Genomic DNA, 17102 nt, shown 5'->3' on the forward strand with positions numbered 1-17102 from the left:
AAATGGAATGAAACCCATCGACGGCACACTATCCAAAACTGGACTCAAACGTGTCATTTGTAAACCTGAGGGCTTTCTTTAAGGTTAACATGGTATATTTACTCCACTACATTTATTTTAGTTACTTTACTGACTTGGATTAATGATGTGGAATATAAACAACCCTTAAATCAGACTTCAGTTAAACCTGAGTCAAATTCAGTGAAGGTGATTGTCAAGTGCAAACAATCGAGGCAAGATATTTGATAGTTGGTGCTTGAAAGGACAACAAATGTATCTGCAGATCCCTATAAAGCATATTTTGCACATCCCTTTCAGGATTTCAAGATTTTCAAAGGTTTATTGACATATCATACACAACTACGGTGTAGTTATGCAATGATGACGAGCTTGGGTCACAGGTTCCTCAACAGTGCATTACAAGACATCTATCAATATGTGTGTACCTCCACCATTAAACTGTCGTATTCTGCACATTTCTTATTCTATCTACATACATCTTATAAGAGTATAATAAATATGTATAATATAGGTTAAAATAAGTGCTTCAACATAGTTAACATTGCAGGAAAGTTGATTTGTCAAGTCCCAAAACAAACCATGCAATATATTAGACTTTAATTACTTTGTCAGGCTTAATATTTATCTGTCGATACCCCCAAAGCTTTTTGCTTACATGTATTTAAAAGAAGACCTTAACCTAAAGTATTATTTAATGTTTTAATAAAGCCTAATTAGTTTGTCTGTTTTGCACAACCTACTATTAATATCTTTGTACATCCGGCACTAAATTGTTTTATTGTAGAGATCATTTACAGTATCTTCTTGATATTTTCTATTTTCTATTACCTTAGGCAAGGCAAGTCAAGTTTATTTATACAGCACTTTTCAACACAAGGCAATTCAAAGTGCTTTACAAAAATGAAAGACATTAAGAAAAAGGCATTTAAAAACAGTAATTAAAAAGCAACACAATCTACCTGCATTGAAATTACTCTGATATATTTTGTTATCCACAGATGACCACACATATATTGTTTTGATATTTGTAACACAAAAGAGATGGGAAAAACCCACAGCAACACAGAAAATATGGTCTTAACATGACCCAGCTGTCTTGTTAATACAAAATAATAATATCAAACTAAATATTACTATTAACTTTAATGTGAAATTAAAACACAACGGTAAAAGAATAGTTTCCGGTCTATTCTGAGGCCCAATCTCTGTAGATAAATAAAGAACTAAGCCAGATGTGTAATATTTAATGCAGCCAAACCATTTCTTACAATGCATTCATGTGATGACTTTCAAAGAGTAAAGCAAGCACTAGCTGAATAAAGTATGATTTTATCTTTTATGAATCTTTTTTTTTTCATATGGAATACAATCGGAGGTCAACTAATCACAAAGCTTGAGGACTAATCACGGCGTTTGTCGAGCAAAGCACATGGTGTAGTCTCAAACAACAGCTGAGGATTATGGGTAGTGTAGTGTCTTCGGCCATCCTAAACTCCGATACAACTATTTGCTTCTCAAATTGAAGGGAAAAAACACAACCATTGCACACAATTTAAACCAATCAATGTTGTGTAACTAACAAGGATAATCTGGTGTTTTTGAGTTGATGAGTAGTGCAGATATCACTGTAACATAAATCGACAGTAAGGAGAATACTTATTTCCGGACGTAAAATTCTCTGTTATCCAATGGGAATGGGGGCTCACATTGCCTTTAACTGTGACATGGACGACATGGACCGATGCGGTGCTTCCCTGAGCGTCAAATACTGCCGCCGATGGGAACAAATTGCAATCAGTTGAAAGCTCTTTGCGTTTGTTTATGAAGCTGAAGGAGACTCGGTGCGTCACAACTGCACGCCAAAGGACCCTGACCAAGCGTCGCTGTTGGACTATCAGGGAGTGAGACTGTGTTGGTCATTCTTTCGGACTCTGGATTGCTGTCTGTCCTGCCGTGCTATCGGGGGCTGATCGATCTGAGCTGCTGATCCTGAATTAGGTGTGTTGCCTATAGCTACTGAGGGAGGCAGAAAGTTTGATATTGTGTATTTCTGGTATATTCATTTTAATGTCACCTGATATATAGAATGTGTGTTAAACTTGGGATTTCTGCATTGAGTGACTTCTGCCTAGCATATACCAAGAAGAGGCCCCTGGGGTCTCTCTGTTAATTATCAATAGTCCTTGCAATTTACAGGGGAATTCCCAGAGACATTTTCCTTAGATATAATGCAGTTACATTCTTGTTAGTTAATGATGCACATCCTGCAGGCCTTGAGAATTGAGTCACACAGTTAAACGAGACCATAGTCCTTTGTTCTCATTTTTAAATGTATTCATTCCAGATAGCTGACTTTTAGGTGAGAATAAGGTCAGGGAAGACCTTAGGGCATGGGAACAATTAAACTTGTGTTGGTTAACTAATCCTAAAGATGTCATGGGACGATGACGTTTGGATATTTACAAATATGGCTTTCATAAAGAAAAACAGGTGACTGTTGTGTGATAAGATACATGATAGGATAAGTGTGTGTGTTGAAGATGTTTAGGGGGAATGAGTATGTGTCCTGTCAAAGAGTCCTCTGTCATGACTCCAAATCATTGATTTGGGGACTGCCTGAGGGCAGAGGGACAGAAACACACACACACACACACCCACACCCACACCCACACACACACACACACACACACACACACACACACACACACACACACACACACACACACACACACACACACACACACACACACACACACACACACACACACACACACACACACACACACACACACACACACACACACAGGAGCGAAACAGATGGAATCGACAAACTGCTGACTCACTGCCTGGGGTCCCGCCCAGAAGTGAAACCGACCAATGGAACACTGCCAACTCACTGGCTAGCTCGCTCAGAAGTGAACTCGCCAATAACAAATAGCTAGGAAGGAGCAAGCGATAAAACTCCTCCCCACCTGTGTATAAATGTTGTGATCATTTTAAAGATCGGCGCTCTTGTTTTTGACTTGCCGTTCCTGAGACGTGTCTCACGCGGTGGTAGAACTTGGGCCCGGAGCATTCTGCATTTTGAAGCTGATGTTGCAGAGTACTTCGTGATTAGGTGATTGGGTGATGTATTGTACATTTTACCATTACAACAGATTATTGTTTAACCCTTATCCTGGTGCTTTGACTTTTCCTTCTTTTAAAACAAACTCATATTGGAACGGCGCGGAGCAGAGGTTCTGCCCCAACACTAACCTCGTGTTCGCTTTTTTCTGGGATTAATTGTCAGCCCGCATGTCAGCAAAGCTGACGGATTGCCTCCTAGCGATGTCTCTGTTCACTTCGGACATTCGGATGGTGGAACCTCTGGAGCGCTGACTCCATCGGATAGTACCAAAACGTTTTATGGCACGAAATGCGCTCTCCCGTATGCCCTTTTGACTCTGGACTCGCTAATATCGAAGGATCGGAGCAGCCCCGCCCCTCTGAAGAGTGAAGCGTCCAGAGCCCATGTGAAAAATTCATCTTCCAGGCTGTTAATATTGTTACTGCTTTTACTCTCTGGTAACGTTAACATTAACCCTGGTCTCGAGTGTTTCTCTGCTTCCTCACATAATTTGCCAACTCAAGGATTGGGTTTTCTGCATGTTAATGCCAGGAGCCTAGTGCCCAAATGAGATGTTTTCAAGACCTGGTTTTTAGATGCTAAGCCTGTCATTGTTGTAGTTTCTGAAACCTGGTTAAAACCGTCTGTCACTGACACTGTTATTCACATTGATGGATATAATGTATTCAGAGCGGATGGTGGCGTTGCAATATACACTGCTGAGAAACTACAGTGCTTTGTCCTTCATTCAATTTCAATTCCAAGGCAATTTGAGTTGCTAGCAGTCCAAATAACTATAGCAAATGCTCCTCTCACTGTTATTGTCTGTTATAGGCCTCCATCGGCCATCATTGATGCAACTACTCGCCTTACTGAATTGTTGTCTACGTTTTCTCCTGAAATCATATTATTGGGTGATTTAAATTGGGACTGGTTGAGTGATACATCTTCACAGTTTAAGCAGGTTTGTGATTCTTTGAACTTAAAGGGGACCTATCATGCAAAATGCACTTTTTGATGTCTTTAATACATAAATATGTGTCCCAGGGAGTCAGGGAACTCACGCAGCGTCAGAAAAATAAAACCCTCTCTTTTCCTCCCTAACCCACATCTCTAAAAACGGGGGTACAACGGAGCTGATCCAGATTTGCGTCCGATATGACCTAATATGTGACCCGCTCTATCGAAATCAGTCGGAAGTCGCAACGGCTCATTTCAAAATAAACGTGGATTTGAGTAAAAAACTAGTTTTTCGGGGTTTTGGTGTTTTGTTTGATTTCAAATAAACAACGTCTTGGCTTTCAGAATCTGAAACTTTTATTTCCAAAATCAAACGATAAATACATGTTTGAAGCTTGTAATGGGAAGATGACAGCTCTCACGCTGCTCTTCCGCAGCGCTGCCCCCCCTCCCTCCGGCTGACATTATGAATGAAAAGCGTATAGTAATCATAAATAACACGGCAGAGTCCGTGATAGTTTATTTTCATCTGATTTCAAATAAACAAAGTCTTGGCTTTCAGAATATTAAACTTGTTTTGCCAAATTCAGATGATAAATACAACTTTGAAGCTTGTAAAGGCATCATTACGAGCGGAGAACGGAGTAACGTAACGTCACAGCTGGCATAACAACAGCCGGTGTTTCTTGTGAGGGTTTTCCCCGGGAAACCAACACAATACACACAAACGCAAAATACACAAACACACACACACACACACTATATAAACCAACATTATTCCTCGCGACCTTCACCCAGTAAAACGAAAATATTTTTCCTCCGTACTTTGACAATTTATTAGCCGCTAATCAGATCGATGGATTCCAGAGAAGATCAAATCGCAAGACTGTTGAACTCCAACATTGTGAGAGGGACAGCCTCTGATGAGCAATGGGTTCAGCTGATCACTGATTACTTTTTGACGGCACCGGTTGAAGTTTCCCCGTTATCCGGCTCCGATTTAGAGTCAGACAGCCCTGACACTGACAGCAGCCCTCAGACCACGGATGCTGAAGAGGATGAGGACACCACAGAGGAACAACCACTGCTGAACGACCCGGTGGCTGAGACACTTCAGTCCGTACGGCATTATGTGAGAGAGGACAGCGCTCAAGAGATTGAGAGGGCCCGTGACTACAGGTGTAGCTGTACATTTAATGATGGAGTTCCCTGTTACACCCGTTACACCCCTGAGGAGATGGTCAAGAGATGAGACCAAATGAATGAAATGACTAATGGTAAGTAACGTTATAACGTTATATTATTTAAATACCTTTGACTGTGGTAACGATGTGTGTGTGAGTATGGGTTAGTGTTAAAAACATAACAACAATTAAAATAATGCTCACATAACCACCTACAACTTAAAGTTGGCTAATACTCATTGAAAAATTATTGTGGTGAACATTTTCATAAATGTTTCAACCCTACATTTTATCCACATGGGGAGACATATTTTTTTGGCTACCCCTTAAATCACATGTGGCCCCAGCCTAATTATCTAAAGATTTGCAGAGATAGGCAGCTACAAATGTATTATCTCATGTGAGAGCAGTTTACTCTGGAGTCACTGCCAGACTAGCCTGTACTTATTATTACCCTTTATAATAGATAGAATATGTGTGTATGGGAGTGTGTTTAACATAATACTATAGGCAATGTGTGGGGGGTGGGCCTGTGTGTTCTGTTACACGTTAAAGATTTAAGTTGTGTGTGATGAGTGATTGACACAACACATTATGCAATGTTATATGATTTTCCAGGTGAAAAGCATTTGGTGCTACTTGGAAAGATAATCTCCAACATAAACCTCTCCAAAGAGACCGCTTGTGCAAAGAGAGGACACCAAAAGGAGCGGAAACAGCAGAGAACGTCCTATTTCTTAGATGGGCACAAAATCTGCCGGGAGACTTTCAAGTTTCTACATGGGTGAGTTTGATTTTGAAAAGGCTACTTCACTTTTGGTAGTGTTACTATTTTCAAATGAAGTGGTAATAAGCCATGCATGAGTTGAACTGAGTTTGACAATAACTGAATAGAAGCAGAATTTACAGCAATAGTAATACATAAATAAATAAATATATATATATATATACATGCTTTTACATAATGAAAAAATACAACGACAATGTATATACTACAATGCATACATTAAAGAAAGCCATAAAAAACAATCAAAGACTGATGTTTTAAACCATTCCAGAATTTCTCAAGACAAGCTGACAGGTATCATCAAGTTCTTCAAGGAACATGGCTTGGCCTCAAGGATAAGACGTGGTGGTCGTGTGGTGACCAAAAGGGTGTTGTCCTTTGAAGACATCCAGCGAATTGTACGGTTCATTACCAACTTTGCAGATGTCTTTGCCATGCCACTTCCTGGACGGATTCCAGGGTTTAAGAGGACGGACATCAGTGTTCTACCAACAACTGAGACCAAGTCCTCTGTGTGGCGGAAATACAAGGTTCAGATGCAGGAGAAGGGTGGGTATTTTCTTATATTTTAATCTTGTTTTTTTGGGGGTTTTTTACACGAGGAAACCTCAATGGAAAACTAATGATGAGTAATCTAACAATGCTATCTTTGTCTTTAATCACCTTTCCAGGTCACCGTGCTGCTGGCAACAGCACATTTAGGAAGCTGTGGAAGGAGCTGACTCCCAGTGTCATTATTGGGAGGCCGATGACAGACCTATGTTGGTTCTGTCAGAAAAACAACATTGCCATCTACCGCAGCTCCAACTTTCCCGACTGTGTCAAGTCAGCGAAGCTCAGGAAGCAGGAAGAACACCTCCGCACCGTGGGGGTGGAGCGTCAGGCTTACCAGGAGATGGTCGCCAGCTGTAAAGAAACAGCTAGAGAGCTGGGTGTCAAATTAGGACCCAACCAACCCTGTAGCAGAGACATCACCATCCACTACAGCTTTGACTATGCACAGCAGGTGAGGTGTGTGAATGTGATGAATGCTGTGATAATCCAGAATGTTTGGAATGTAACAATATGAATATTCACACATTTTTAGAATTAGAGTATAGATCACTCATTAGTTAATTCATCTGTTGGTCTGGTGTTACAGGTTCACTACCCCAGTGACCCTCTCCAGCCCGGGCCCATTTACTTTATGGTTCCCAGGAAGTGTGGACTGTTTGGTGTCTGCTGTGAAGGTGTTCCTCAGCAGGTAAACTACCTCATAGATGAGGCTCATTGCAGCAGCAAGGGTTCCAATGCTGTCATTGCCTACCTCCACCACTTCTTCTCTCAGTATGGGCTTGGGGAGAAACATGTTCACCTGCACTGTGACAACTGCTCTGGTCAGAACAAAAACAGATACCTCCTCTGGTACCTTGCTTGGCGGTGCATGGTGGGACTCCATGAAGATATCTCCCTCAACTTTCTTATTGCTGGCCACACCAAATTTGCACCTGACTGGTGCTTTGGCCTGTTTAAGCAGCAGTTCCGCCGCACACCAGTGTCCTGCCTGAAGGACATCAGCCAGGCTGTCAGGTCCAGTACCGTCACTGGAGTCAACATCCCCCAGCTGGTTGGCAATGAGTCAGGGGAGACCTTCGTCAAAACAGACGACTGGCACAACTTCCTTGCCCCCAGCTTCAGACCGCTTCCAGGTATCAAGAGGTACCATCACCTACGCTTCACCAGTGCCGAGCCTGGAGTGGTCTACGCCAAGGAGTTTGAACGTAAAGAAGAAGAATCCTTCAAGCTGCTACGCACAGGGTGCTTTACTGACCAGGAGGCACGTCCCACTGAACTGACTCCCCCTGGGCTTGATGAAAAACGGCAGTGGTATCTTTTTGAGAAGATCAGAGAGTTCTGCACTGAGGAAACCAAAGACATCACCTGCCCCAAACCCTTAACACCTCATCCTTAATGAGTGAGAGTGCATAATACATCAACACTATGTCATTCTTCTATAAATGCTGTAAATATATATTTCAAATTGGTTTTAAGTACTGTTAGCTACTCTGTTGATTGTTTGCTATTTTTATATTGTGTAGTATATTTATCTGTTCTGTTGCTTGCTTCTTTCTCTAAATTAGCTTTTGTGCCAAATTATTCTAATGTTGTTAGAGGTTAACATGCAATCAGTTCATTTAAGTATTTATTCATAGTGTTTTTCATAAAAATTGTATATTGATGATTCTGCACGTGGGTGTGGGTGTGCACGTGAGTACGGGCGTGCACGTGAGTACGGGTGTGCATGTGGTCTGGGTGTGCACATGGCCATGTACATGGGAATAGATGTGTGCGCATAAGCATGTGCTCAAACATGACCAAAATACATACATAAATTGATGAACGTGCACGTGAGTTCGGGAGTGTACGGGAGTGCACGTTGGTACGGCGTGCATGTGTATGTGAGTGCCTTTGTTCCATGTATTGATGTATGAAAGTGACAACAAGAGAACAGTATATTGTGTGTGTGTGTGTGTGTGTGTGTGTGTGTGTGTGTGTGTGTGTGTGTGTGTGTGTGTGTGTGTGTGTGTGTGTGTGTGTGTGTGTTTTTGTGCAAACAGCTCTAGATGAATTCGTTTTATGGTATGGTTCATTTGAATAAATACCTAAGAAAGTACTGCAAACTTTGAAGGCCTTTTTCTCAAAATCATGGTTCGATGACATTCATTATGTAAAGTGACGTATTTTGCTTAATATTTGGAGGACAAAAACAATATTGATATCATTAGAAAGCTAAGAATCTCATCTTTCCAACAGTGTATCAAACTCAAAATGTGTTTCAGGGTCAATGTGACTGAAAATGATAGAGCAGGTCACATATCGGAAATGCGGACCCACGGCACTATCAAAAAGTTGCTATCAGAAACAATGCCCGACTGTTAGGGACGCAATATGGTCGGTGTTTACATTAGCATCGCTAACACTCAGAGCTAACCTGTACTGGAGAGCATGTGTGTGAAGAAGCCGGATATAAAAAGGAACTCACCTTGTGGTATAACTGGGTAGAGAGAAAGCATTTGAGCTCCATACTGTTTCAGAAATAATCCTTGATAATCCATGATATGGCGTTTCATCACGGCAGTATTTAGTTTAGACAGTAGTTGCCGGGTCCCGGGTAAAAGCTTTATACCCAAAATCAGCACTTTTGAAACAGGAAGTGAAATAGAGGGATATGAGCCATGGCTAGAATGGGTGATCTGTTGGGCATTTTTGAGCAATACACTTCATAGACATGTTTTTTATAACGCGTTAACGCAAAAAAAGATTAACGCCACTAATTATTTGGATGCGATTATTTTTTGTCCTCGGCCGCCCCGTAGTTTCAGAGTGCATCAAGTTTAAAATACCATCTACAAGCTGATGCTGACAGCCCCGCTCCTGCCGCCCGCTTACGGCAGACCACACTTCCACGATCACCGGCAGGCCTGGACTGGCCTCTGGGAGGACCGGGAGGGTGTGTGAGTAGTTATATTCATGCCGCATCAATCTCATTAGCATGCATACAAAAGTGACAGGTCACACCTCCCCCAATTATGCAAATGAGCTAAGTCCCGCCTCCCTTTGTTTGAGGTGTGAGATCCCAAGTAGGTGTGATATCCAAAGTAGGTGTGAGATCCGTCGATAGGAGGGGGTTATGTGTATTCACAGGTGTGAAAAGCCCCCACTGTTGCGCCTTATAGTGTATAATAAAACAAAATTAAGAAAATGCTGTTTCAATCAAGTGTGTGTGTGCGTGTGTGTGTGTGTGCGTGTGTGTGCGTGTGTGTGTGTGTGTGTGTATGTGTGTGTGTGTGTGTGTGTTTGTGTGGGTTGTGTGTGTGTGTGTGTGTGTGTGTGTGTGTGTGTGTGTGTGTGTGTGTGTGTGTGTGTGTGTTTGTCTGTGACGCTCTCCCCTAACCCCTGCTGTGGACCGGGGCTACATCAAATCTTATTTTAGCCCCTAAAGAAAAGCCCACCATAAACATAATAATTAAAAATAGTATTGATGTATGTTACAACTTTCCTTCTTCATCAGACAGCCCCTTTCTAACGGGAAACTAAGCTAACATCTACTCTCGTCTCAAAGCCTCCTTCCTTCTGCGGTGATGCAGGCAAATGCTGCCCCTCTCTACTATACTAAAGTCACCATACAAACGTTATTGTCCTATCTAAATTAGATTAAGGTTTTAATATGATTTGTGTTAATTAGTTCACTAGCTATGAGGAAGTCTCTGTCTACATTGCAAGGATTAGACTGATGGTTGTAATTTTTTTTGAGCCATTGACCTGGCTAAGGCTTTATAAGGATATCTAGTTTCTACAGCAAGAGAAAGGTGATGATGAACCACCCTGGCATTTCTTCTCTGCGTTTTCCTGACCTGGATCTGATCCTGAAAAACTCTGGTAAGTACTTCATATAATTATTAAATGTTGTATGTTGTGTGTTAAACAACCTCTATGTATATATTGTATTTATTGTGTATTAGCACTATGATTCATAAGGGTTTTTAAGTTTTGGGGAGACTGTTAACTAATGTTGAAGTACTTTAGTGGATGGGATGGAGTCTCACACAGTGTCTGTGAAGGTGTGTGTGTGTGTGTGTGTGTGTGTGTGTGTGTGTGTGTGTGTGTGTGTGTGTGTGTGTGTGTGTGTGTGTGTGTGTGTGTGTGTGTGTGTGTGTGTGTGTGTGTGGGGGGGGGGTGATTGTGTGAGCCTGGCCCTGCCCCCTCCTCCCCCCTTCCTTCCATCTTATCACTAGACAGAGGGGGGATGGAATTTAAAAACAGTTACCTTACCCTTGTGGAGGAGACCGTCTCCCCCCTTCCTGCCATCTCTCTGTTTCTGCTGATGTGTCAAATATACAAGATAACGTTTTATATACTTGTTGTTAAAAGGTGATGAAGTTTGCAGCATAAGCCAGCCATCAGTGTTCTAGTTTTAAGGTTTTGCATACCTCAAAGTGTGTCTAAAAGTATCTTGGCAAGAGAAAAAAGCCAAAATCCGCCTAGGCCATTAAAAAGAAACCGAATTCCTTACAAAGTACTTCATATAACACTGTTTCGATGAAACAATGCAGTCTTAATAACTTGACCTTTTAGATTCTTTACTTTGATTTCTTTCATGTTATTTTAACACAACGTTACTTTTTTCATAATTTTTTCAACATCGCCCCCACGTCTATCTCCAGACTCAAATCACAGCTTTGAAAAAGTGCAGTCAGAGCAGCCAAAAAACTGTCCAAGTTTTACAAATGAACAGACACAAATGCAGACTTGACTACTTGGCAGTTGATTAAAGCAGATTTGTCCTTTTTCATCTCTCAAAAGGTTTGGGTCCTGTTCAACACTGGGTACAGAAATATATTCAATATACAGTCATTTGTACGTAAAGATTTTTTAAGTTGTAAGCACTTAGAAATATACATTTGATTGCATTTAAAGTGGCTGTAGACGACTTATCATAATGAAGTAGTTGATTGCACAAATTTGTAATGGATGTAGAATAAAGACGACATTAGCATTTAAATTGGCTCCCTATAAGACTCGCTTTCTCTATTTAATTATGTCTGGCTATGAGTAGTGTTCTCCCTTTCACAATAAAAGCCCAAACACAATACTTTCTGAATCACTGCAGGAAGTATTGTGCTAAAATACAAATACAAATAGCTTACAGTAGCTCCCAAGTACTTGAACAATTGGAAAACCGCAAGGACTGTGGAAACACCTACTGGCAAAGGATTGCGGATGCAAATTATGCAAAGAGGAAGAAAAAACATTCTATCTAAAGCTAGATAACACAATCTACGTATTGACAGTATGAGTACAACAAAAACAGTCTGCATGTTGATGCAAACGACGATGTTCAGTAAACGATCAATCAAAATCGAAGGATCCAATGTATTTTTAAATGGAGCAGAAATAGAACTAGTCTCCCAGTTCAAGTATCTTGAACAGGGAGTGTCATATTGGACTCGAACTTGACTTTTAAGAAACATATCAAGAAAGTATCCAATACCATTCAATTCAACTTGCAACATTTTAAACAAATTAGACCTTTTCTTAACTGTCAATGCTGCAAAGTCATACCTCCACTGTATGATTCTATCCCACATTGAATACTGTTTTACAAACTGGTCGTTTGCTTGTGCCACACATCTGAAACCCATAGAACAGCTGTTCAAGAGAGCTATCCAGGTGAAAGCCACAGTCATACCAACACTGTACCATCCTTCAAAATCACAATTTCTTGAGTTTTGACAATTTTAAGTCTTTTAAAAGTATGTGTTTTTTTTTAAATAATATTTACATGGGCTGGACCCCCTCCCCTTAGGGGAATTCATCCACAGAAATCATACTTGACGCAGCACTAGGTCAGAAACCAGAGGAGACTGTGAAGTCCACCACAGACGGACCACCTTTGGACAAAATGTCCTCTCCAATAAAGGCAGCTCATTGTGGAATAGCCCCCCAACTGAGATACGGGATTGTCCCATTACATTACATTACATTGCATTGCATTTAGCTAACGCTTTTATCCAAAGCGACTTACAATAAGTGCATTCGACCAGGAAGATACAACCTTGAAGAAAACAGAATCATATAAGTACATCAGGTTTCATAGAGCCAAACATTTCAAGTGCTACTCAACTGGCTTTAGAAAGCCAGCCCTTTATTAGTATATAAGTGCTTTGTTAGTAATTCAATCGCTCGAAGTGGAGTCTAAAGAGTTGAGTTTTCAGTTTGCGCCGGAAGATGTGTAAGCTTTCTGCTGTCCTGATTTCAATGGAGAGCTCATTCCACCATTTTGGAGCCAGGATAGCAAACCCACGTGTTTTTGCTGACGGGAACTTGGGTCCCCCTCGCAGTGCAGGTGCAGCGAGCTGTTTGGCTGATGCACGTGCTGGGGTGTACGGTTTAACCATGTCCTGGATGTAGGACGGGCCAGATCCATTCGCAGCATGGTACGCAAGTACCAGTGTCTTGAAGTGGATTCTAGCAGTTACTGGAAGCCAGTGAAGGGAGCGGAGGAGTGGTGTGGTGTGGGAGAATTTAGGAAGGTTGAAGACCAGACGAGCCGCTGCATTCTGGATGAGCTGCAGAGGTCGGATGGCACATGCAGGTAGACTAGCCAGGAGGGAGTTGCAGTAGTCTAGGCGTGAGATGACGAGGGCCTGGACCAGAACCTGCGCTGATGTCTGGGTCAGCTGGGGACGTATCCTCCTGATGTTGTAAAGCGTGTATCTGCAGCAGCGGGTTGTTGCAGCAATGTTTGCAGTGAAGGACAGTTTGTTATCTAGGACCACACCCAGATTCCTTGCAGTCTGATTCAGGGAAACAACAGAGGTGCCGATGTTGATTGTTAGGTCAAGAGTGGGACAATCTTTTCCCGGAAGGAAAAGCAGTTCAGTCTTGTCAAGGTTGAGCTTGAGGTGATTAGCAGACATCCACCGAGAGATGTCTGCTAGGCAAGCAGAGATGCGTGCGACGACCTGGGTCTCTCAGCGGGGAAAGGACAGAATTAGTTGGGTGTCGTCAGCATAGCAGTGGTATGAAAAACCATGCGGGCTAATGACAGACCCGAGCGAGTTTGTGTACAAGGAGAAGAGGAGGGGACCAAGAACAGAGCCCTGAGGGACCCCTGTAGTTAATTGACAAGGGTCGGACTCGGACCCTCTCCAAGTAACCCTGTAGGTGCGGTCTTTGAGGTATGAGGTGAGGAGGGAAAGTGCAGAGCCTGAAACTCCAAGTTCTTGGAGAGTGTGAAGGAGGATCTGATGGTTCACCGTGTCGAATGCAGCAGACAGGTCCAGAAGGATGATGACAGAGGAGAGGGAGGCTGCTTTAGCAGTGTGCAGTTTGTCAGAGACAGCAAGGAGAGCAGTTTCTGTTGAGTGACCTGCCTTGAAACCAGACTGGTGCGGATCCAGAAGGTTGTTCTGATGGAGATAACAGGAGAGTTGTTTAAAGACAGCGCGTTCAAGTGTTTTTGACAGGAACGGGAGGAGAGAGACAGGCCTGTAGTTTATAACATCAGACGGGTTGAGAGTGGGTTTCTTTAGGAGAGGGTTTATTCTTGCCTCCTTGAGACTGTTTGGAAAGTGACCAGAAGTTAGAGAAGTGTTGATGAAATGGGTGAGAAACGGTAGAATATCAGGAGCGATAGTCTGAAGGAGGTTTGAGGGGATAGGGTCCAGAGGACAGGTGGTAGGACGGGCAGAGGTAATGAGGGTAAGAACCTCAATTGGAGAGAGAGGGGAGAAGGAGGTCCGTGTGTGGGTGAAAGGTGGGTCTGGTGACCCAGCGGTGAGTAAAGGTGAGTCAGAAAAAGAAGAGCGAATATCATCAACCTTTTTTTCTCAATAGTTTTAAAGGTCAACTTAAAGAATGATTGAGCAACAAACAGACGTGTAATCACAGCTAAATAAATGCACTTTAACACAGGGGTATGTCCTCTTGCACTTTTATGTAGCGCTTTTATCTTATCTTGCACTTTATATATCATAGCTGCTACATTGTACTGCCATGTGGTAAATGCTTGTATGCTGCTCATGCTCTTTCTGCATATCATGTATTTATTTTTGCTGTATATATAAATGTCATGTTCTTATATGCTGTATGTGACGGGACTACAGATGGAAATTAGCTCAAAGCTAAAATCCGGCTCATTTACACTTGTAAGCATTATTTTTGTTTTAAAGTGTTCATCAATGTGCACTACGTTGGCCCTGAAGAAAATTAAACATTAAAATATGTTATCGATGTCCCCATTCCCAGTTTGTTTTGGGAATAATTGCGATGTTTTGGTAGCTCTTTGTTTTGGGAATAATTGCGATGTTTACTATGTTTTGGTAGCTCTTAACAAAACAGAATTTTGTGTATGACAACTTTACAACGGGTAGAAAGTTAAGTACTATTTTCTGAACAGATTTTCTTTAAGACTGTGACTCTTAACACACCATCCCCCCAGAGAGCCAGACATACTCATCCCCTTTTCAACGCCCCCCTGTAGCAGCTCAGGTGTGAAAGCCCCATACAGAATGTCAGTCACTGTGTAAAACTTTTATTTTCTTAAAAGACTGTGACTCTAAAAGGCAAGTTTGTGATTTTAACACTGTTTCGATGAAACAATGCAGTCTTGATAACTTGAATTGACCAACATTACTTTTCTAAATATATATTTTTTAGATGCTTTACTTTGAAGTCCACTGAGACAAATGTAACATTTGTGATATTGGGCTATATAAATAAACATTGATTGATTGATTTCTTTCTTTCATGTTATTTTAACACAACATTACTTTTTTCATATTTTTCAACATACTGTGATATTTTTGTTTTTGTCTTTCTCTCCTTTTTCCATTATATTTTTGAAAAACTACATAGTGATTTTTAGCAAAAATACAACATGTAACTAATACATTATACAATATTACGACTTTTTGCGATATTTTTCAACACAATATACTTGTCCCTTTTTTTTTTTGTGGTTGTGGGGCTTCAAGATATTTTGCATGTCATGCATAAACACGGTGTCATCTTTTCTTGAAACTGACGTGCTGTCCGTTTTACAAACAAGTTATTTTTCTGCTTCTTCATCCTCAGAATTTTCCTCCCCCGTCCCTCTTCCTTCAGCCAGCACAACAACAACCAAGGTGGTTCTGTGAAATGAAACACCTCTTCCCAAAGTGTGACTTCCCTATTGAAAGCATAGGGCAGTAGGGTCTAAACCAGGGGTTCTCAAAGTGCGGCCCGCGGGCCAATGGCGGCCCTCGGAAATGTTTCTGGCGGCCCGCGATAGTTAACCTGTTAAACCCCAAGTACAGTAAAATTATTGATGGTCCATCAATCCATTTTTGTGCAAAAATCGGAGAAACTAAATGATAGCATTATGGTAGCCACCGGAGGCTAGCGCAGCTTCCGGTTCCTCTACGCGTCACTCTCACTCCTTATTTGGTAACCTGAATCTCGCAAATCTCGCAAATCTCGCGAGTTGCAGTTAAGCGGAAAATCTGTTGTAAGTTATCAGAAAGTTAGCTAGCGATTTTAGCGAGTCACTGTCTGTAGATAACCCAACTTTGTGTCCTCTGAGACTGAAGGAGATGTTGCATTGTTTTTGTTGACTTCGTTGTAGTTTTATGTGTATTTTGGATTTAATTTAGGTTAACTTCCAGTTCCGTTTGCATGCTTTTATTTTGAAGGCGAGATAACGTGTTTGACAGGAAGTTGTGGTGGCATCGGAGACAACTTGACAGATAAAGTAGTGTCTGCTATGTAACGGCAGAGAAAGAGTGTGTGTGTTTGCGTGTGTGGTTAAGTATATGAACGCACACAAAAGTCCGGTTATACAATAATAAAACAACAAGCTGTCTCTCCCAACGTCCACACTCAGGCACACTGTTATTTCCACTGAATACCCCCAGCGCGAGCATCCCCAAACTCACTCCCTGATTGGATGCACGTCCCAAAGGCGGCAAAGTGTTCACGTGAACAGCGGAAACAAAATTTGTTGGAAGTTTTCGTTGTGTAAGCGAGATGGAGGAGCCAGGGCCGTCGCGTAAAAAACGTTTTGTCAGTGAGGAGAAAAGGAAGTTCCAGGAGAAATGGAGCAACGCTTACTTCGTTTTACCTCAGGGGTCGGATAAAGTGATATGCCTCATCTGCAAGCAGGTGAATGCAATGCTCAAGGAGTATAACATAAAACGCCATTATGATACCAATCATAAAATGTATGACAAGTTCATGGGCAAGGAGCGCAGAACTAAACTTGAACAACTTCAAAGAGGTTTAACTGCCCAGCAGTCAGTTTTCACAAATCTTGCAAAATCCGGTGAAGCTGTAACACAGGCTAGCTATGTGGTAGCTCACGAAATTGCCAGGCGGAGCAAGCCGTTCAGTGATGGAGAATTTGTGCGAGACTGCATTTTGAAAGTGGCTGACATTGTATGCCCTGAACAAAAGTCAAAGTTCCGTGACATAAGTTTATCGAATGACACAGTGTCGAATCGAAGATCTGGCCAATGATCTC

At 41.8% G+C, this 17102-nt stretch overlaps 1 protein-coding gene across 1 annotated transcript; it reads left to right on the forward strand.

The window, feature by feature from the left end:
- The first annotated feature begins 4305 nt into the window (after positions 1 to 4305).
- LOC307013662 (uncharacterized protein) lies at positions 4306 to 8905 on the forward strand. The gene is made up of 4 exons (XM_079641138.1): positions 4306 to 6058; positions 6333 to 6610; positions 6733 to 7067; positions 7203 to 8905. Exons 1-4 carry the CDS (start codon positions 5874 to 5876, stop codon positions 8010 to 8012), a joined length of 1608 nt encoding a protein of 535 aa, XP_079497264.1. The 5' UTR covers positions 4306 to 5873; the 3' UTR covers positions 8013 to 8905.
- Positions 8906 to 17102: the final 8197 nt, after the last annotated feature.

Source organism: Notothenia rossii (genome assembly GCF_949606895.1).
Source record: "Notothenia rossii genome assembly, chromosome: 7".
Lineage (NCBI taxonomy): Eukaryota > Metazoa > Chordata > Actinopteri > Perciformes > Nototheniidae > Notothenia > Notothenia rossii.